The sequence below is a fragment of the Panicum hallii genome, chromosome 3 (genome assembly GCF_002211085.1).
Source record: "Panicum hallii strain FIL2 chromosome 3, PHallii_v3.1, whole genome shotgun sequence".
Classification (NCBI taxonomy): Eukaryota; Viridiplantae; Streptophyta; class Magnoliopsida; order Poales; family Poaceae; genus Panicum; species Panicum hallii.
Genome location: NC_038044.1, coordinates 12,888,004 through 12,909,715, shown reverse-complemented (window position 1 = coordinate 12,909,715; position 21,712 = coordinate 12,888,004). Strand labels below are relative to the sequence as shown.

General features: G+C 44.1%; 1 protein-coding gene across 2 annotated transcripts; it reads left to right on the top strand.

The window, feature by feature from the left end:
* The first annotated feature begins 15,856 nt into the window (after window positions 1-15,856).
* LOC112886844 lies at window positions 15,857-21,712 on the top strand. 2 transcript variants are annotated; one of them, XM_025952855.1, is made up of 5 exons: window positions 15,857-16,105; window positions 17,449-17,725; window positions 19,695-19,995; window positions 20,844-20,921; window positions 21,028-21,712. In XM_025952855.1, the coding sequence occupies exons 2-5, from the start codon at window positions 17,460-17,462 to the stop codon at window positions 21,076-21,078; spliced, it is 696 nt and encodes a 231-aa protein (XP_025808640.1). In that variant the 5' UTR covers window positions 15,857-16,105; window positions 17,449-17,459; the 3' UTR covers window positions 21,079-21,712. The 2 variants fall into 2 exon arrangements, with proteins under 2 accessions (XP_025808640.1, XP_025808639.1); XM_025952854.1 differs by having other exon boundaries at window positions 15,858-16,105; window positions 17,419-17,725.

The following is a 21,712-nucleotide window of genomic DNA, read 5'->3' as shown; positions in this document are numbered from 1 at the left end:
CGTGTAATGATCGATGTGTGAGTGATATATGAGACAGCTACTGTAGAGATTCTGAGTCTAATAAAGTGTTTATTCCTGAGGAATAATCGAAGTAAAAAAAGCTCTCAATCTTCTTTTTTTGCCCTTGCAAAAGGTGTGCATGTGACTGTGTTATCCTCTTTCGTCAATAAGTCTTCTAGATGCATGCTGAACAGCTGAAGGTTCTTCAGCGTTTTGCTCAAGCTCTTGCAGACATCTCGAAGCAGACGGCCGTACGAAACAGACTCAGATGTTGAGATATCACCAACAGCAATAAGGATAGAGGGAGAGACATGCTAGAAATCTCATCTATTCGACATTGCAATAATAGATGAGAAAAGGCGAGACCATCTTTAAACCAACAATGAAAGACCCTTTAGATGCCAAAGCTCTTGACCTTTTGCGATGTATGTATGTATGTATGTATGCAGAGGAAAGCTACGCTGCTAATGCATGCCAAGGTCTTCACCTCGGGCGCTGCAGCCCAACGCCGGAAAGACATCCCCTTGCACGTCGTTCTTCGGTGCCAAGGCGTGCCCTTCAGAATCGAAGTTAACCCTCTGAATTGAATGCATGCTCTGACCAAGAGGTAACAAGGCGAGCTGCTACGTGGTTGCTCTGATCTTGATCCTCGCATGGTCCTCTCTGAACGTTCAGTGGCCGCTTGCGGCGAGGCTTTCCAGGATCCATCGTCGCGCGCGCGGACGTAGCAAACCCGTGGCGTCATCAGGAAGGCCGCCGAGGAAAAGGAGCGGTAGGTTGACTGCCCTGCCGCGGCGAGGAGGGACAGGCCTGCAGTGCAGCGGCCAAGCAAGCGCGCGTGCCACGACTAGAAGTTTTGGTTTGGGCGCACCGTCGGTCTCGTTCCCCCGTGCCGTGTGGCAGGGCGCCAATGACCGGGGAGGCAGTTTGGTGACGCGCGCACGGACGGCTGCAACGGCGCCTCGCCTATAGTCTACACTCCATTAGATGGCGGCGGCTCGGGTCGTCGGCCGGATACGGTGACATATACAGCAGTGGTGTCGTTGCTCAGCTTCTAGCTAGATGCCAGCTCTCTGGGTAGCTAGTCGGCGGGCGAAACCTACACTGGACCTGGCGTCGACATCGTCGACACGGACGGAGGACGTACGCAGAAACGGGTAACGACTCAGCAGGTTGGTCATCATGCAACGTTTCCTCGTCTTCGGGGGACTCACCGCGACGACAATTACTCAAGCTCGTTTCTCCAGTTGTGGAGGCGTTGTTTTCTATATACAGAAAGAAAGTGAAGCTGACTATTTCCGTGGAGGTACTTGCAAGTAGATACTTTTTTTCTATCACGGAGTTGTTTCAATGATACTGTCAAACGCTTTCGTTCAAAAAGATACTGTCAAACGTACACTCCGAGGACAAATGAAGAGGCCCGCAACGGCATTTTCACGTGACGAGACAAAGTTGCTCATGCTACCTTTTCGTGCTGTAGCAAAGCATTGCTGGCATCTCCTTGTGCCAGCCTTGGTACTAGAATAAACCAATCGTTTATTACAAGGACCAGACCAAGAAGAGCTTTCACCTTTCAGTTTCAGAAATACCGTATCTGATAGTATCGACCTCCACGTGACGTGTTGTCCCTGAGACGAGAATGAAGAGCATTTGGGTTCAGTTGTCCATTGGCAGCTGAAGGCCTGAACAGATTCAGCTACGCCTCTGTTACGTGAGCAGAGTTGTGGATGGGTTTGGATTACCGTGGGCCGTTTGGGATGTTGGAGCTTCATTCGTGGGTCTGGGAATTAGCCACGCCAGGCCCACGAAAGAATTTGAACAGCCCAAAGGGCCCAGGCGGTTTGACTTTTTTTAAAAAGGGGATGAATTAAAAGGGGAGCCGGATGGGAGAAATTAGGAAAATGGGTACCTCCCGCCCATTGAACGGGCAGAAAGGAGCCTCCCGCCCACCCATCGGTCGGGAGGTTCCAAAAAAATTTCTAGGGGCCTCTTCGTGAATAAAAAAAGTTTTTTATTCGCGAAGAGTTCCCTGAAGCAAGCCTCCCGCCCGGCCAGTGGGCGGGATGCTACCCGCCCGGGCAGCGGGCGGGAGGTCCCCTGGTAATGATTTTTGTTATATTTTCTTAGAATTTATGTTTCACAAACTATTTGAAATTCAGACTTTTTTCAAATACAAGATTTATTCGCAATACTCTTATGTATACATATAAAATTTTAATTCAATTTTACGAAGAAGATTACGGTATCTAAAACTCGTATGAAGATAGTTAAACGATAACGTTTTGCAACATAGAATCTAAATATTACGATAGTACAATACATGAAGCCATAAAAAATAAAACAATATGATAAAAAACATTACAAATATTACAAATACATGAATCCAAATATTCTGTCTTCAGTCAATGCGGCAAATATTACAAATACGCATTCAGGTCTGATACAATCTCAACACGGCAAATATTATATATGAGCAAACAACGTTCAAATAAAATTACAACTAAATGATGCCTAATGACGTACTAGCACTCGATCGGCGACGTCTCCCACTCCTTGATGCAACCGGAGGTCTTCCATCTGTAGCATCACCTGTAGGGCCAGCTTCAGCAGAACTGGGGCCAGCATCATTGGTTGGACAACGTTTATACGTGTGTCCAATCTGATTACATGCACTGCAGTGTTGTATCCTCGGACGGAGCTCTGACTCATCCATATCATTACGAATACGCCGTGACTGACGGCGCCCTCTCTTAACCCGTGATGATCTTGGGTCTGGAATATATATAACAGGATTCGCTGTCTCAGTGAACGATCCAACCAAACGGAACCCATAGATCTCATACTGCCAGGTGTTGGCAATTGTCTCCTTTCTGAAGTAATGTGAAACATATATATCGACAGGATGTCGAATATCCGCACAAGCAGCCATTACATGAGAACAAGGTAAGTGCAGCAACTTGGGCCTCATGCATGAGCAACAACAAGTTCCATCAAACTTGAGAATGCGCTCTCGTGCGGTCTGGTAATTCCTCTGACCGCACAGTTGAATTCACTTAAATCTACCCCATTTAGCCCATAAATTACATTTCCTTCCGTAATATATACTGAAAATACCCTTCTCGGAAGACATATCTGAAAATACCGCACAGTTGAATAAACTAGTTATACTACATATTAATACACAACGACAACCCTAAGTTTCAGCGATTCTCAGATTATATTTTACAAATTCTAAACTATTCAGAATATCAATTATACTAAAAACAAATGAAAATACTAAAAACTATTCAAAACATAACTACTCTAAGAAATATTTCCTAGATTATAGTTATTTTCAAGTAATTATACGGCTAGAATAAGAATATACCTCCAAATCGACGTGTGAACAGGGCTTCGCCGCTTCCTCTTCTCTCTTACTCTCCTCTCTTTCTTTTTTTCTGATTTTTGCTGAATAAAATGAAATTTTTAGGGCTGGTTCGGGCTTATATAGCCGGGGGGGATGGGCGGGATGCCCCCGCCTGCCCCGGCAGGGACCTCTTCACAAATAAAAAATTCACGAAGAGGCCCTCGGGGAACCTCCCGCCCACTGGATGGGCGGGAGGTCCCCAGCCCCACGCCTCCCGCCCAATCAGCGGGAGGGAGGTACCCATTTTTCAAAATTTTTCCCACCGGCACCCATTTTTCTAATTTTATTTTTTTATTCCTTTTTTTTAAAAAAACTCCAGGCGGTTTTGTGCGCGGCCCCTGAGCGTGCCGTGCCTAAAACCCCCTTGCCCTCCACGCGTCAGCCCCGTCGCCTCGTTCGCCTTCCGGCGGCGAGTCGAAAGGAGGGAAGGCGAAGCGACCACCTGAGCATCCTCTCTGTGCTCCCTCGCTCGCACGTTCGTCTCGTCATCAAGGTAAGGGACCGCACCCCAGCTGAAACCCCGTCTCCGCCTCCCAACCGCGCGCGGCCGTTTGGCTGGAGCCTTGAGAGTGGCGTGCCTAGGATCGATGGCGGAGTTAGGATTAAAATTTATCTATATCTATATTTAACCTACTAATATCTATTGTATTCTAACAAATCATACTTGGTAAACCACGACAGCGGCTGGGGTGTTCGTCGGCCGGCAGGTATGGCGGCCGGTATGCCTCGCCAAACTGGTGGCTCCGCCACTGCCTAGAACTCCTATCCTTCCTCTTATATCCTAACGTATCCATAAGGTCTCATCAATGTGTTTGCGAATCATGGTGTTGCGCTTGTGGCCAGCGGAGTCGATAATAAGCATTGACATGCTTCATGGTAAGATATTCTGCATAGTTTGATAAAGTTGAGAAAATTTTAAAGTTGGATATTTTGCAAAGAAGAGTGGAAGTTGCCACATGGCAACACCACAACACGCATAAGCATCTATAAATAGAGAGGTGCTTGCCTCCGCTCTTGCCATACCATGGCATAAGAGATCTTAAGAAGTAGGAGGTAGAATGGTAGCCATATAGTGCAGTTGTGTCATGGTAGGATAGTCATATAAAGAGTGCAAGAGTTGTACTAGTTACAGTGAATAAAGAGTTGAATTCTCTTGTATACTGCTGTATCCCGCGTTGGTGTCTAGGTGAACGTCTCATCGGCGTAGCGTGGGTATATGATCCGCAAAAGAAGTACCACTTCTCGGAAGTCGGTGTTAAGATTACGAGCACCAATTTCTCAATTTATCAACACAGATTATATGCATGTACCACTCCTTGGAAGTCGGCCTTAAGCTAGAAACACCAATTTCTCAATTTATCAACACAGATTATATGCATGTACCAATTTTTTTTAAGGAATTACTCTGCATGGGAATTGAAATAGACATTCATGTCAATCCCAAGACAACAACTCAAATAGAATTTTTCAAATAGAATATTTTGCTTTTGGAAATAGATCTATCAAAAAAAGAGAATGTGGGAAGCATTAAAATCTGTAACAACAATGTTTTAATATAATCAGTGATGATCTGGAGTCTTCAGTTCAATAGAACAGTACCTAACAGACTTAAATTATGAGTTCATTGCATAGCAGCATAATTAATTTAGCAAGATCAACATCTATGCTTTCCTTTCTATTAACTAAAATAGTATGAGTATTATACCTTATTTGGTACTATAATTAGGCAATTCTACTAAAAAAGTAATATTGTTTAACCAAGATGTTATTAAGCTATTTAATGCTTGTCAGCGGCACTGTTGACCACATGTAACAGCATATGTGGTTCTGTGTTGACCCCTTGATTTCCTTCATTATGTGTGTCACAACGTCCATTATTATCGATTTAACCTTTACTGATTATGCAATTCAATTGTCCACTTTTCTATTAGAAAGATAAAATTGTTTAACCAAGATGCTACTAGGTTGTTTAATGTTTACGAAGGTAAAACTGTTTAACCAAGATGTTAGTAGGTTGTTTAATACATGGAAGCTCAACGACGGTGAAGCCTTTCAGTCCGATGAGGTAAGTTTTCTCTCTTAACATCTTAAGGCTCCGTTTTTCTTATCTAACTTCGTTTGCAGATTGATGTCAGCAAAATAGCTTGCAAGTTGGAGGAGGACTACAATGGACCGGTAGAAATCGGTCACGTGACAGAGATAATCCCGTAGACGGTCACGTGACAGAGATAATCCCACAGAAATTAAAGTACAGGTCATGGACGCAAATCAGCTTGCTATCCCTCCGAAAGACGGAAACCTCGCACAATGCAGAAACTAGTGCCGCCGCTTCCACCACCACACCTCAAAGTCATGTCAGATGGTGATGACTCCATTGCATCTGATGAGAATGGTTCTTATCCTAATGGCCCTGAGTACAATCCTGACGACTCCAATGAATCTGGCTAATAGATGATTAGCTGAAGGTATCTTCTTCCTGAACTGCGAGTGTATCTGAACGTGTTGTGTTCTTCCTGAACTGTTGCAAGTGTTGAACTGCGAGTGTATCTAAACGTGTTGTCTTCTTCCTGAACTGTTGCGAGTGTATGTGAACGTATCTTCCTCAACTGCGAGTGTATCCGGTAGCGGTGAAGATAATTTGTTGAAACTTTCGTGCTTTACTACTACTGCTGTCGCTGCTGTGGGGCGAAGGTTCCCTGATATTTTTTTTAGATTGAGGAAAAGTTCCCTAATATATGTGGAAACATCTCTACACTTGTGGAATTTAATAGCATTTGTTGTTCACCCTTTTACGCGTTTTGACTTTAAATGGGAAAACAGATCTCTACACTCAGTAGAGATGATGAGCTAGCTGGACTGGAACTTTATATCTACAGGAGCTACAGTTTAGAAAATATGGCCCAACGCATAGAGCTGTGGCCCGGCCCTAGGAAACCAAAGATCATCTCTTTAGCGAAAAAAGATGCAGTAAAAAATTTGATATCTGATGGACTGCAGCGAGAATCATTCACACAATCACACAAAGCATTTCTGCTGCAGAACAGGCCTTCCGTCAGCAATTCTTCATGAAGATTTTCACAAGAGCCACATACGAGATATGGAAGCAGTGCAATGGAGTTTTTTTTTTTTTGAAAGAGAGGCACAAAATAAGTAACCTCTAGACTGTGAGGTTCAGAGAGCAAGTCCTTTTAACTTTTAAGGCTTCATAGGGTAGAGAGAATTTAGGCCTAGTATCATTCAATTGCCAGAGATGATTGTATTACTCTTTTTTTTTCCTCTTTTGTACATACCCGGTACCCGCCTTTTTTTAATAAGGTAAAACTTCCCCACAATGTTTGCAAATAGGCAAAAAAGAGACTCAGTGTACAGTGTATAATGCAGACGTGTATAGTGAATTTTCTCTATCTAATTTTAGACATTTTGGTAGACGCATTAGGGTATTAAAAACTCTTTAAAGATATACATTGACAATTAACTATTTCTCTTATAATATAACATCAGTATCAAATAGTTATATAAAAAATTTAACTACCAAGTTTCGTATCCAATTTATATATTCTAGCTAACTCTTAATTAAGTATTATAAAGTTTGGCTTTTAAAAACCTAATAAGTATGCTAATTTCGCATATGGGTGTGTTTGGTTACTTGGTTTGTTCTAGCCTGGCTAGAAAACTAAGCTAGGCTAGATTTCACCAGGCTTAGCAAATGCAATTCACCTGTGTTTGGTTGGATAGCTAGCTGTAGCTTGTATTGTCTAGCTCATGTTTGGTTGGCTGTACAAGTTGGTACGATGACCTTGCATTGGATATTGGTGAAGTTACCCTCCTCTTTCTCTCCTCAACTCCCCGCTCACATTTGCCAAGCGCTTCTGCAGAACTAGCCGCGCTAGACGGCGGGGCCGCGCGGGGGAGCTTCGCTGGCGAGTCCCGCCGGCCGCGCGACCGAGCTCCAGCACCTTGTCCGGCTTCAACTTCCGCTTGGTCTCCGCTGACGCCCCGAATTGACCTCGAAAAAAATAACCTGTCAGTAAACCGTGCTCCAAACGATTGAGAAGATTGGCATGCGTATAGGTTGCTTTAAACGCTCAGTTTATACTACGATCGAGATTTGTTGAAAAGCTTACTGCGATCGAGATGGAAATTAAGCAAATCATGATTGAATTTCTCCCAACAAAACATGTCCTCTGTGCTTCACTACGGGTTACTTAAGAATGCATCTTGCACTGCAGCGGCTCTGTATAATAACTTGTTTCTTGTACTATTTTAAAGTTTTGACATCATTGTTTTTATGTAATCAGTGGATTTCTTTAGTTTTCATCTCAGCGCATCCATACCAAATAGCCTGAAGTTTTATGAGTTGATAGCACCCAATAAAATTTGCAAGATCCATCTGTGATGTTGGGTTCTGACTTCCTATGCAGTCTTCAATTTGCAATCAGGTGCTTGTTGTGACTTGTGAAAAATGACTTACGACGTGTTCACTCTAACAAGGAATTCTTTCCTCTACATGATGTAGCGTCGTAATACCTATCTTCCCTTTGTTTGTGATCTTAAGACTGACAAGTTGGCTGTCAGGAGCCACCTGACACCGGCTGTTGACTGGTGACATGGCCAAACTAATAGTGTGCTCTGGTCGTGCTCCTGCAGGATTGCAGCACATGCAAATCATCGTTCAGAAGGGTGTTCTTTTGAAGTCTGCTTCCAAGATGAGCGTATGCGTATGCGCACCGTTTGATTTGAGATTGGCTCGAGTAGTTGAATGGAATCAGTCACCAATTAGGAGCAAGATCACCGCGCTTGTTCTGTTCTTTCATCGACAGGTTGTTTACTCCGAGGATTGCCATGGGCCTGGGGTCAGCATGAAGGGCATCAGCTTGCAAAGTAGCTAGCAGTACACCACCTGAGGTTGACCTGGAGCTCCAACGTCAAAGATAGCTACCCAAGTGTGGTCTCGCCGGAAGACATTAGTGAGAGTACCAGCAAGAGTCTTAACCCCTTCATCCTAGAGATACTTCGGAGAAATTCTACTATCCGTGCTTGCTCAACAGTCGACACTCAACACATATGTGACGACCCTGCTTCTAGCCCCATGCGAAGGTATCCACGGTGCTAAAAGGAGGCGGTCCGCAGGATCCCGAAAACTGGTTCCCCGCCCACGCCTCTATGTGCGCTCCCCAGTCTCTGAATGCTTCCATTCCATTCTTATTACTACTAACAGGTCATAAAAACGGCTGCTTAGTTTTTGACTATTCTGCAATGTAGACGTTGGAAATAACATCGATTACATGTGAAGAAGTTGGTGCCCGAGATTAATCACCTGATTTGTATATGATTGGTTCTGTGTATAGTTATGCTTTCTGTAGACTGAGTCCATCATTTGGTGATTGCAACGTTTACTTGATTCTTCTGAAAATCTGCAGCGAGCATTCAGTTCCAAGCACCGATTTTGCTAAACTATAAAGTGTGGCCGGCTCCACTCGCTTGCTTATCACCACTACCAGCTTCTCTCCTGAGCTCGTCCCTCAAGGTATGCATGGGCCTGGAATAGTGTGATTGAGCATTGAACAATATAATGTCCCAGTTCTCGCATTCCGACTTCATTATATTTGATGGACTACATTGCTATTCTGAGTTTCAATGTATCAAGTTGCTTTGACAAGTCCAGTATCCTGTTGCTTGGTTATTTCTATGCTAATCAAACTAATGCTCGTACCATTAATAATCTAAATACACGTACGCGCTAGCATGTTTACAAGTCCGAAATGCTTGGACCTTTTTTTTTGTCTCAGACTATGAGACTAATGCGCACTAATTTATGTTACTAAAAAAATCCAAAGTGACAGTGTGGATGGCAAATACTAGATTGGAGTTTACACTCTTCGACCAATTGCAGAAGGCAATGAAATCACATTTGATTACAATTCTGTAACTAAGGTGAGGATATTTTGTCAGGGATAGATCCCCTAGGTACCGCAATGAAGCTACCCATAAGGAAAAAGAAGTCTGATTCCTACTAAGATTCCATTGTAATCTTATTAGGACTCATACCCTGTAATCCTACTAGATCTCCTACCTTATAATCCTACTAAGGAACCACGTCCCCTGGGATATATAAAGGAGGGTAGGGATATCTAGATAGGCAGAGAACCAGAAGATAACCAACACAGAGCAACCAATAGGCAACTCAACATCCAAGCGCAGGGCGCAATATACAACACCCCAAAACAGGACGTAGGGTATTACGCTACTCTAGCGGCCCGAACCTGTCTAAATTTGTGTCTTGTGTCCTTGTGTTCACTTTCAAGTTCCAGATCCGGCGATCCCTCACCAAATAATCACCTACCTTAGGGTATCCCTAGCTAGACCGACGGTAAAAATACCGACACATTACTTGTTCCTTTATAAAATATCTTAAATTGCAGTGTCTTATGTTTACATGCTTATTTTGCTAGAGCAGATAAGAACATGAAGCATTGATCTGCTTCTGTGGAAGTCAAGTATGCCGAGGCAGCTATTTAAATTTTTCTGGTGAAGGAGCTTTTGAGAAGGTGACCTTTTGGAAGCATTCTGGTGGATAGTTTGGGAAGGAATGCTTGTTGTGGCAATACTAATTGATCATTCGCATCATTTTGAAAATCCTCACATCTACTGATGTCATTGTGAATCAAGTGAATTCGATGCTGGCTCGATCGGCATAGCCTGCTGCTACAGGCTTATGAAACAAACACTCTCCCAAAAAGACTTAATTGACGTGGGTAGAGTTGGCCTTGCCATCTTGGTACCTGTTTGCTTGGATGTCCTGTTACTTACATGGCACACCTGGTAATTGGAAATATGGAATAGCTATCTTTGGTTCAAATATTCAAAAAACCGCAAGGTGGTATGTAGGCGATGACCCACCGCCTAAAGCCTAAGTGAGCCTAGGCGTTTCAAGGTGTTTTTCTAGGCGTTAGCACATACGTACATATGCATATATATATATATATATATATATATATATATATATATATATATATATATATATATATTGTTATACGCATACATGTATCTCTAAAAGAAAAAGAAAAATAAGAAGTTGATGGGCCTAACTTTAGAAAAAGGCCATTAAAACAGCCCAACCAACCTCCCAGCCTCCCCTCTTGTCCACTCGACTTTTTTTTTAAAAAAAGGGTTAAAAAATTAAATTCGAAAAAGGGTGCCGTTTTGGAAGTTTTCGAAAAATAGGTGCCTCCCGCCCGATCAACGGGCGGGAGGTGTGGGGCCGGAGACCTCCCGCCCATCCAACGGGCAGGAGGTCCCAAAACTTTTCTCAGGTCCCTCCCGAGGGTCTCTTCATGAATAAGAAACTTTTCTTATTCGCGAAGAGGCCCCTGACGCGGCCGCGGAGGCATCCCGCCCATCCAACGGGCAGGAGGTCACCCGAGGGGCATCCCGCCCGACCAACGGACGGGAGGTTTTCCGGAGGGGCCGTTAGGCGGGACGTTCCACCACCACTATATAAGCCCCCACCTACCCCCAAATTCCCATATTATTCAGCAAAAATCAGGAAAAAAGAAAGGGAGGAGAGGAAGAGAGGAGAGGAAGCGGCGAAGCCCTCTTTACACATCGGTTTGGAGGTATATTCTCGTTCTAGTCGTATAATTACTTGAAAATAACTATAATCTAGGAAATATTTCTTAGGTTAGTTATATTTTGAATAGTTTTTAGTATTTTCAATAGTTTTTAGGAATATTTCTTAGGGTAGTTATATTTTGAATAGTTTTCAGTATTTTCAATAGTTTTTAGAAATATTTCTTAGAGTAGTTATATTTTGAATAGATTTTAGTATTTTGAATAGTTTTTAGAACTATTTCTTAGGGTAGTTATATTTTAAATAGTTTTTAGTATTTTCAATAGTTTTAGAAATATTTCTTAGGGTAGTTATATTTTGAATAGTTTTTAGTATTTTTAATAGTTTTTAGAAATATTTCTTAGGGTATTTATATTTTGAATAGTTTTTAGTATTTTAAATTGTTTTTAGAAATATTTCTTAGAGTATTTATATTTTGAATAGTTTTTAGAATTTTCAATTATTTTTAGGAATATTTCATAGGGTAGTTATATTTTGAATAGTTTTTAGTATTTTTAATAGTTTTTAGAAATATTTCTTAGGATAGTTATATTTTTCATGCAGATATGGCGCAGACACCGGAGCTCCTTGACGCGAACACCGACGAACGGCACAGGTCGTACCTGGCAGCGGTGGAGGGGCAGCAGCTTCACGAGTTGCGCCCTCGTGTAGCAAAGGAGTTGTTGCACCTGGACGACCGCTGGCTTGACAGGTGATACTTTGTACGGAATGAATGTATTAGTTGTACGATAATTGTAACCATAATGCAATATATACAGGTTACGTGAGGCTGGTTTGCTGCCACTCGCACGTATGCTTCAGGCCGGCGACGGCCAAGACGGTGGCGCCAAGAAGCGGATGCAGCTGGACCGCTCTCTACTTGCGGCGTTGGCGGACAGGTGGCGTCTGGAGATGCACACGTTCCACATGCCGTGCGGGGAGATGGCCCCCACGTTGCAGGACGTGTCGTACCTGCTCGGGCTTCCCATTGCAGGTGAAGCTGTTGGCCCGGTTGCCGTGCCACCTACCTGGAGGGCGGAGCTTCAGGTGCCACATTTTTTGGACGTACCTGACGCGCCCGGCCCTGCCATGAGTTGGGTAATACAATATAGGGTACGTCTTTCGCAACTTCAATTATTAAATCTTTTTTTAAAAAAATCGATAACAATATTACTCTGCTTCCCATTACTCATGCAGATCGATCTGATCAACTGCGTGGAGGTCGAAGCTGCATCTCAGATCACGTTATTTGAACGTGGAGTACGTATACCGGACGCACAGTACAAAGAGAGCTTTCGTCGGATTCATGACAACTTGACGCGAGCGTTACGTGCACTGACGTGTTGCAGCAGAGACGACGTGGGGACCTCCAGTTCATCTCATGCGTCTGCCCACGTGTACACAGCTGGCCCGTCGACCTCTGCAGCACCGTATGCAGCGTCCAGCGGTACTGCCGCCAGTTCGAGCTGTAAGTCCTTTATAATTGCCATTTCGATCCACTTTGATTTACACGACTAATTTTGTTTGTTTTTATAGTCATGCACTCGACGGCAATGGGATCTCCTCCTGCAAGAATGGAGTCTCAGACGTTTGGCGCATATGCTCCAGGAACGTCTCTCCCGTCGGGTTCGACGCCAGTTGCTCTGTATTCTCAGGGCTATACCCAATATGCTTGGTCGATGGGAGCTTCTGCACACGGTGGTCTGTTCGGTGTGCCGGACTGGGACGGCTGGGACGGCGGCTCCGTCAGTTTGTCGGAGTTGGTGGGCGGCGGCGCCGGGCCTGACATCATTGGTCTCTCCCAGACGTATGACGCTCCAGCTCCACAGTCCCAGGATGACCCGTTCACGCAGGCTCCACCTCCGCCTCGTCCTCACCGTGCTCCAGATGCACTCACGTACTCGGAGGGGCACATACGCCGACGGCCTAGGACTAGGGGGAGGACCAAGAGAGCGCGAGGACCGGGACAGGCGGAGTAGATACTCCTGATTCGGTGGACTCTATATATTTAAACTGTTTTTTTTACGATACTATTTTATTTTTAATGGGTTGATGGATCGTACTATCGTAATATTTGGATTCTACGTTGCAAAACGTTATCGTTTAACCATCTTCATACGAGTTCTAGATACAGTAATCTTCTTCGTAAAATTGAATTAAAATTTTATATGTATACAAAAGAGTATGGCAAATAAATCTTGTATTTGAAAAAAGTATGAATTTTAAATAGTTTGTAAAACATGAATTCGAACAAAAAATAAGAAAGTGGGCACATCCCGCCCGTTGGGCGGGCGGGATGCCTTAGGGGCCTCTTCGCGAATAAGAAAAGTTTCTTATTCGTGAAAAGACCCTCGGGAGGGGCCTGGGAAAAATTTTGGGACCTCCCGCCCGTTGGGTGGGTGGGAGGTCTCCGGCCCCACGCCTCCCGCCTGTTGATCGGGCGGGAGGCACCCATTTTTCAAAAAATTTCAAAACGGCACGTCTTTTTTGAATTTAATTTTTTTAACCTTTTTTTTAAAAAAGTCTTGTCCACTCACCGCTTCCTCAGTTCCTCGCTCACCCACCCGTCGCCTGTGCTTCCTCTTACTCCGCCACCCGCCCGCCCTTGCCTCCTCTCCCTCTGCCTGCTCACCTACCTAGTGGCGGAGGAAAGGCTAGGGCCACTAGTGCCCAGCCATCCCATTTCTTCCACACTACAGTGTAATGTAGCATGAAGATCCAGTACAGCCTACGTAGTCGGCCCATGGAGTAGCCCTAGGCGTTGGGCTAGCCTAGCTACGCCCTACGCCCGCCCTTGCCTCCTCCGCCCGCCCGCCCTTACCTCCTCTTTCTCCTCCTCCCTCCACCGCCAGCCCGCTCGCCCCTGCCTCCGCTTCCTCCGCCGCCACTGCCAGCCCGCCCGCTCCTGCCTCCGCTTCCTCCTCGACCGCCAACCCTTGCCTCCTCCGCCGCCCCTGCTGCCACCGCCTCCTCCCGGCCGCGCCTATCCTCCGCCTAACCCTTTAGGCGAGGCGGCACCCCTCCACCTAGCGCATAAGCGCGCCTAGGCGAGCGCCTAGTAGCGCCTTTTTGAATAGAAACTTTATGTTCTGATGTCGTAAGCAATTCAGTTTGTCCTCCGTGGGAGACAAACTCCCTGATCAGGCCTCCTAATTATGTTGCTTTTCTCAATTCTGGACTGAGTTTGACCTAATTCTATTGCTACTCTCATGCAGAGGGAGTAACAAATTCAAGATTACAGCAAATAGCGAAGATGAAGCTCAGGAGCCGAAATAGCCGGTGCAGATCTCCAACAAGCTGCCAAGAGACCTGCAGATGGTCCCACTTTTAGTCCTTTTGTTCTTACTATCCTTTAGAAATTGGTCGACTTAGTGTTCTGAAGCTCATATAGAAATGTTACAACTTTTGAGCCTTTTCTTTTAGGAGATTAGAACAACTGGTGAAAATGTAATGCTGGTCTGATCCTATGCCAGCTGATGAAATGGAATGTTAAATACCTATACACATTATTACTTTCAATGGTCTGCCCATTCTGATTTCCTCCATAATGTCATCTGGATAATCCATGCGTATAGTTAGTTAGTTTGTTTTTGTTTTTTTTTTAGTATGCAGCGCACGAGTTACATCCAGACGACTCGATAAGGTAGCAAAGTTACATACTTGTACGTGCTGTATCAGGTAAACTGAGCTTTGGCCTTTACGGGGAGTTACTAGGGCGCCTACAATATAAACTAAGGCTGCAAACTTAATGAGTAATAACTCGTGCATGGGAGGAAGAGGATGATGAATGGGACATATCACTAGCGATGACACGAGTAGTACCGAGTCGGGTAATTTTGTGACTCGTGAGTCTTGGTCTAGTTTAATGCAGTGGCATGACACAAGAAGATTCTATATTTGTTTAGTCTGTAGCAACACACACGGACACGTTCCCTAATTTAGGATAAAATTGATGATCTCAATTCCTACATTCCAAGAAGATTTTCACTGTTGTTCATGCTGGCAGAGTGGCAATGCCATTTATTCACTTTTTAGACTGACACGTCACCGGTCTGGAAGAACAGAAAATGTTTGTTCTGACAACAAGGAGATTTGAGCGTCCTTTTTTTGCATCCTTTATTTACCGTACATGATTCTCGGTATCTACTCTCTTCATTCCGTGTGAAGTGCAATTCACTTGCTTCATCTCTAATGTTTGCGTCCCATCGTAAATCAGTAGAAACAGGGTTCTGAAGTCACTTCCCAGAATGAGAATATAAAGTTGGAAAGAGGGTCTGCTTTTTCATTTCCGCAGAGTCGCAAATATTTCTATATTAATCTAGAACCTGGATGTGTTTTTTTAGATAGAGGTTAGATCTGGATCTTCTTTTGGGTGGTTGATCCGCACCATCGTTTCTTTGCAACATATCAGCCAGTAGGATTTTTTTTAGTTTCATAAAAAAAAGTAGGATTTTTTATATTAATAAGTATATAGTTTCAGTGGAAAACATGGACGAACATGAACTAAAGGATTTTAGCCTCAACTTTTGCATTACGTTTCATTGCAAAACTGGGCCGCGGTCAACGTTGTTCAGCTTGGTCCAAGCAAGTGATTGGGCTGGCCCACTAGACACTGGCCCGGCCCAAGGCATATCAAGGTCCCTCGCCTAACAGCTGGAGTGCTGGACATTTCACAGCACCTCTGGAAAAAAACTGGGAATTTCACATCAGGGAAGAGTAACGAGCTGGGACGATCCAGGCAGTCCACCTGGAGATCAACGGATGGGGGTGGCCCGTAGCTGCGGGGATAGGATCCGGTTCTGGAGTCCCCGAGGGGTCAGGAGCGGGGGAGAACGGAGGAGGCATATAAAATGCCAAGGCGGCCTTCTTCTCCCTCCTCACCTGGCTTCCAGAGAGGAGGAGGAGGAGGGAGGAACACGGGGCACAGGGGCGTCCGGAATTTCCTCCGATTCCGTTTACCGCGAAACCTCTGCCTCGAAGAATCCATTCCTCTGCTTGATCTGTATTTCTCCTGGTGGAGAAGAGAAGCGGAGAATTACTAGTCCCGGAAGGTGAATTGGAGGGCGCGGAGGCGCGAGCGGTGTTTTCAGGTACTGCTCCTCCCAGTTCGCCGAACTGCGGTTCCTTTGCTCTTTCCCTCGATTTTTGCTGTTTCCAGCGGTAATTTTGGCGCGGATTGGAGCTGGGAGGTTCGCACTCCGATGGGAAGTTTACCTTTGAATTTTCGTGAGTTGCTACTTGTGATTTGTTTGAATTCTCGAATTGTAAGGTTCTTCATGGGTGGTTAATTGATCGGAACGATCCGCCCCCTTTTTCTCTTGCTGGGATTGGATTCTACCTGCGCTTTTCTTCCTGTGCTGGGATTCCTCTTGTTCTGTGCTTGCGAGATCCCTCATGAAGTGTGGGGATATCTGAAGTGGATTATTTGAATTCAATTCACCCGAAGCTGCATTTCGGCATGACCTGAATCAGTTTGCGCTACGATCGAGCGCAATCTGAGCTGTTTGACTTGTGATTCCCGTGATTGGAACTTGGGAGTTAAACTGATTCGGATCGAACGATTTACTGAACAATCTTGTTGCTGCTTGTCTGCGAGGTGGGATTCCTTTATTTGTTTCATTTGGTGTTCCTCGGTGGACGGTTGGATGAGGAGCCGGAATCAGGAGGTGTTTGGTTGTTGTTTTTGATCTCCTTCGTTTTCCCATGTTTTCTGTTGGCGTTCTATATCATAAAATCGTAAGTTTGCACATTTCAGTCACTTTTCCCCTTATGCGAGTTGATCTCTTCCTTGCTTATTGTGTCTTTCTTGTGCTTATCCTGATTTGTTGTCGCTGTCTCAAATTGTTGAATTTGCAATAACGGAAAATTGGGTACCATACAGCACAGTGTTGATTGATTGCTTGTTTTCTTCAAAATCACTCTTGAGTAAATGAGTTCCATTGATCTCAATTACATTTTTATCCAATTCGATTTCTTTTAGCTTTTCCTGGTTTGACATGGGTTCAATCAGAAAACCAGTAGCTCACCAATTTCTTTCCAAGAACCAAGCTCACCATTTTTCCCCAGCTTTCCCTTGTTGATTTGATCAGTCGGTTAAAGTTGCGTTAGATTTCAGTTGTCATCCCGTTTCTCATTGAAATTGATCGGTCAGTGGAATCACTTATCCGTTTCCAAAAATCTTTTGGAGTAAGTTTTTTTTTTGTGCGTGAAATGGGAAGAAATCAAACAGAGATTTGTCCATGTCTTGACGACTCATCACAATTTAATCGGTCTCCTACCTTTCAGTTTATCCTCCTCCATTTGGTTTTGCATAAATCCATGCAGATAATTAAATTGGACTACTTCTTCTCTGATCTTTGAGATTCTCTTTTTTCAGCTGATCTGAGTTTTGTTTTTTTCCCAGCATTTCATACCTTCTACACTGGAATTTCAGCCCGTCGGGAAATGGAGAAAGAGGGGAGAAACCACTACCACACGCGGGGCTCCTCGCGCGGTGGCAGCGGTGGCACCGCGGCGGAGCGCGACCTGCTGTTACAGTGGGGCAACCGGAAGCGCCTGCGCTGCGTCAAGGTGCAACGTCGCGACGTCGAGGCCGCCGCCACCGCGGCCGCCGAGAAGGCCGCCATCGGCCAGCGCCGCGCCGCCGCGGCGGCAGCAGTAGCGGCCGCGCAGCACCACCCAACCGGCCATGCCCATCACCGCGTCCTCAGGTCCGTGCCCTTGTGCTCTTCTCTGAAATTTTTTTATCGGTCGTGGTGTCGATGTGCGAGTTGCGTGTGCAGTGTGCTCTCTGAATGATTGCTTTGGTTTGGTGGCTACTGGTTAAACTAGTGCCCATTTTGGGGCTATTGGGTAAACTGGTAAAGCAACAACTGGCTGTCACGTGATGTCGTCTTGGGCACGTGCCATCGTCCATCGATCCGAGGAGCAGAGGCCTGAGCAGGTTTAGTTTTGATTTGAAGAGGAATTCAATTTGAACGAACGGTGGACATATAATACGAAGATGTGGTCTGTCTTTTTCCTGAAGAACTGAAAATAGCATACTTGCCCCCTTTTTTGTAGAGGGGCCTGCATGTTAGGCAAAGCAGTGATGTTTTTGGTTGTGTTGGGGAAGCATGATTGCATGATGGGCATTGATTGGCTTATGGTGTTGATTGGTCCAGCTTTATTTTCTTCCAGAAGTATGGAATAGTCCATGTCCAATATTGCCGAATTCGGTATGTGGATGCTACATGCTAGATTTTTCTAGTTCTTTACCCCGTTTGAATCTTGATTTATATTATTGGGGGAGGTACTAATCCGTCTCGTGAACTGTGATATTGGTTGGTTCCTCCGTCACTCAAATTAAGTCCCTCAAAGACTGAAAGAAGCTAATGCTTACAACAGAGAGTCTGATTTTAGTTACTAACACTGAAATAAAGTGTTGTTTGATTTATCTCGTCTTGTTTCCCTATCATTCAAGTTGAGTTGTTGTCTGGAGTTTAAGGACCAGCAGATTAGTATTGTCCCCATCTTTGATCAATCCAGCTGAATTGTCTGTATTTGAATTTAATCGCTAAATTTTCAGGAATTCTAGCTTACTTTTCAGTTTGCTTTCTGCATCACATGACTTACATGTCCTTTTTGCTGGTACACTTTTCTCAAACTGATCCGTGATTTTGCTTCATTGGAACTATTTATGAAAAAAGAGCTACGAGATGAGACTGGTGTCAAGATATTATCAGCATTGTCTCTTAAAAAAGGTTTATCAGCACTATGATAGATGTTCTTTGATGGCTAAATGTTCAGTACTTTGGTGCCTTCATCTATTGCTATCTTTGGACTCTGAGGTCACATCATATGAACTATATTTTTTTGACTAATTTTGGATTCAGAAGAAACACCAATTTTAACTCAAATCAGTCACCACCACACGTAAAGTGGATGGTGAGGACTTGCTCATTCACTGCTCTCCCTTTTCCTCTTCTCCTTGAATTCATAGTTTCTTGCCTGGACAGAACGAAGCGTTGGCATAGGTAATTGGTGGAAGTTTTTGCCTTCTATACTGCCCCTTTCCCCTAAATTGGAGGTGAATCATGATTTTTTGCCTTCTCCCTATTTCAGAATTTTAATAATCTGTTGAAGTTAATTTCATGAGTGTTAAAAATCTAGCATTTGCTTAGGGTGTGTTCTCAGGGTGTGTTACAGACCCTTTAACCCTGTAACATCATTTTTGTATTGGGGCTCTTTACCCCCCCCCCCCCCCCTTCTTCTTCTTAATATATTGATGCGCAGTTCTCCTGCGCGTTCGAGAAAAAAAAGAAAAAAAATGTAGCATTTGATTCTCATTTTTTGAAATGTAACCGTTGTAATGTCCCTCTTTCGTGCCAGCAGACTGCAAAACTGCTATAAATCCATATTGCGTAATCCATGCTTCCTTTTCATTTAAAAAAATACAAAAAAATTGTGAAAAGCACGCACGGTGTCATTGAATCATATTCGAATTAACATATCTTGAAGTTAGGTTCATGGACCTTTCAATTATTAGAACATGGGTGATTCTGCTCGTTGTGTATCCCTTATCTTTATCATGTTCTTTTTGCTTATATGAGCAACAGGATGCTTTTTGCTTGACAGATTGAAACTAATCAGGCATTCTTCTGAATCTTTCTAATATATATGTTGTTACTGAATTTTTAGGAACTCGGAAGAGTTTGCAACCATGAAATCGCCAGCACAGCAACAACAGAACAACGGCATCCACACGGTTGCTTCACCAGACAGGGAACGCCCTGGTAGAGGTTGCAACAACAACGGAGCTCCACAGACCTTTCCAGATGACAAGAAAGGCTCTTCATCAGGGAGTGAGGGATCCATCTGGCCAAAGTTTGCAATCGCCCTGTCAAACAGGGAAAAGGAAGAGGATTTTCTGGTTTTCAAGGGATCCAAGCTGCCTCAAAGACCCAAGAAAAGAGCCAAAGTCATCCAGAGAACTGTCAATGTATGACCCTCGCACATTAACTTTCAATTTGAATAATTTATCTTCAGTTTGAATGTGTTCAGTTTACATCAATGCGCATAGGATTCTATATTGCAGTCCACAGGAACGGATAATAAATAAGAATACCTTGCTTCATGCAGAGATATTCCTAACTCAAAAATTCAAAATACTAGGAGACAGCAGTAATCTACTTTCTACCTATTTGTTTAAAAGAACAGTAATCTACTCCAAACTTTAGGTCATCCCTGGAAGCAAGGATCTACCCGGGCTGTAAATCATTTTGGATGCGCATATTTAATAGATATTGCCATACTGGGCATCACATCACATGGGCCACCTCTGTGCACGCTGTCTGCGTTGCCCCTCGACCCATAGGAGGCCTGCAAATAAAATAGCATTCGGTGGGTTCCTCCTTTCTTATACCTGGAGATTTAATTTGCTTGCCGAGAAGCATCTATAACACCACAGCATGCTTCTGTCCAAAGCAAATAATTTTGTTTAAACTCTGATGCTTCCTGGTTGTCCCCTCAATGCTTGATGAGTTGCTCTGACACTGTTGGTCCCTACTAGGTACTATCAGAAAGCACCCTTATTTCAAACGGCAGAACTAATTTGCTAGTCTTCATGTCGTGAGACCACATTGCAATTGTTGTATTAATTAGCTAATATGCAGTGGCTATTGGGCCTTATTTGTTTTCCTATCTCAGTTTATTTTGGTCAAGCATGCTTGGAACTAAGCCTAAGAAAACTGTGATGTCTACTATTTTCCGCATACGTTTCTCTTGATGTGCATACTAGAATAGTCACCATTCTGTTATTCCTGCCTGAATTCTCTTCATCCTTTGCAGTTTGTCTGCCCGGGAACGTGGCTTTGTGACTTGACTTTGGAAAGATATGAAGTCCGAGAGAAGAAGGTTTCCAAGAAGGTGGGTGGACTTGAATGTCGATATCAACTTAGGACTGTAGCTCGCCGCTACAAATTCTATACCATACTCATGAAGGAATTCAGTCACCTGATACCTGATTTTGCAGCGCCCCAGGGGACTGAAAGCTATGCACGATATGGACAGCGACTCAGAATAAAAGGAGAACACTGAACGTGAGAAGGTGAGTATTAGAAAGAAGGCCAGCACAGATCTAAGTCCAACAGATGAAGAATGACGGCAAAAGCGTACTGATCGAATGATTGGTCGGTTCACCATTTCTCGAGATTGCTACTGGAGATCAATGTCTTCCAAAAGAAGTTGAGGGAATCGAGGACGAGAGAAATGACAGAATTTGCAAAGAACAACGCAGAGGGGCTGCAGGAGCAGGAACTTTTACAAGCCTGCTTTTGTTACTGTGAACATTAGCTACGACTTACTTCCTGTAAAGCAGCCGCGCATTTTTGCAAGCCCCTCATGTTAATAACGGCCGACTACATCTTGCGTTGTCAAAAGCCAAAGTAATCCCGAGAGCAATCCAGGTGCTCGCGTAATTTGCCAAGTTCTGACAATAAACTTCATATGAATCTGAAAGGGCCTTCAGGAACTCTTCTTTTTTTTTCTTTTTCTTTTACCTCCTGGTGCTGTAACTGTTCGGTGTATATTCAGTCTGGAGCATGAGACAGTGTCGAGTGTCAGTTGATCAGGCAGCACAAATGATTGGACCTCTTCTATAATTCCGGACGAAGACTTGTAAAAATAGGAAGTTTTCAGTAATTTTTGTTACAGTTCCA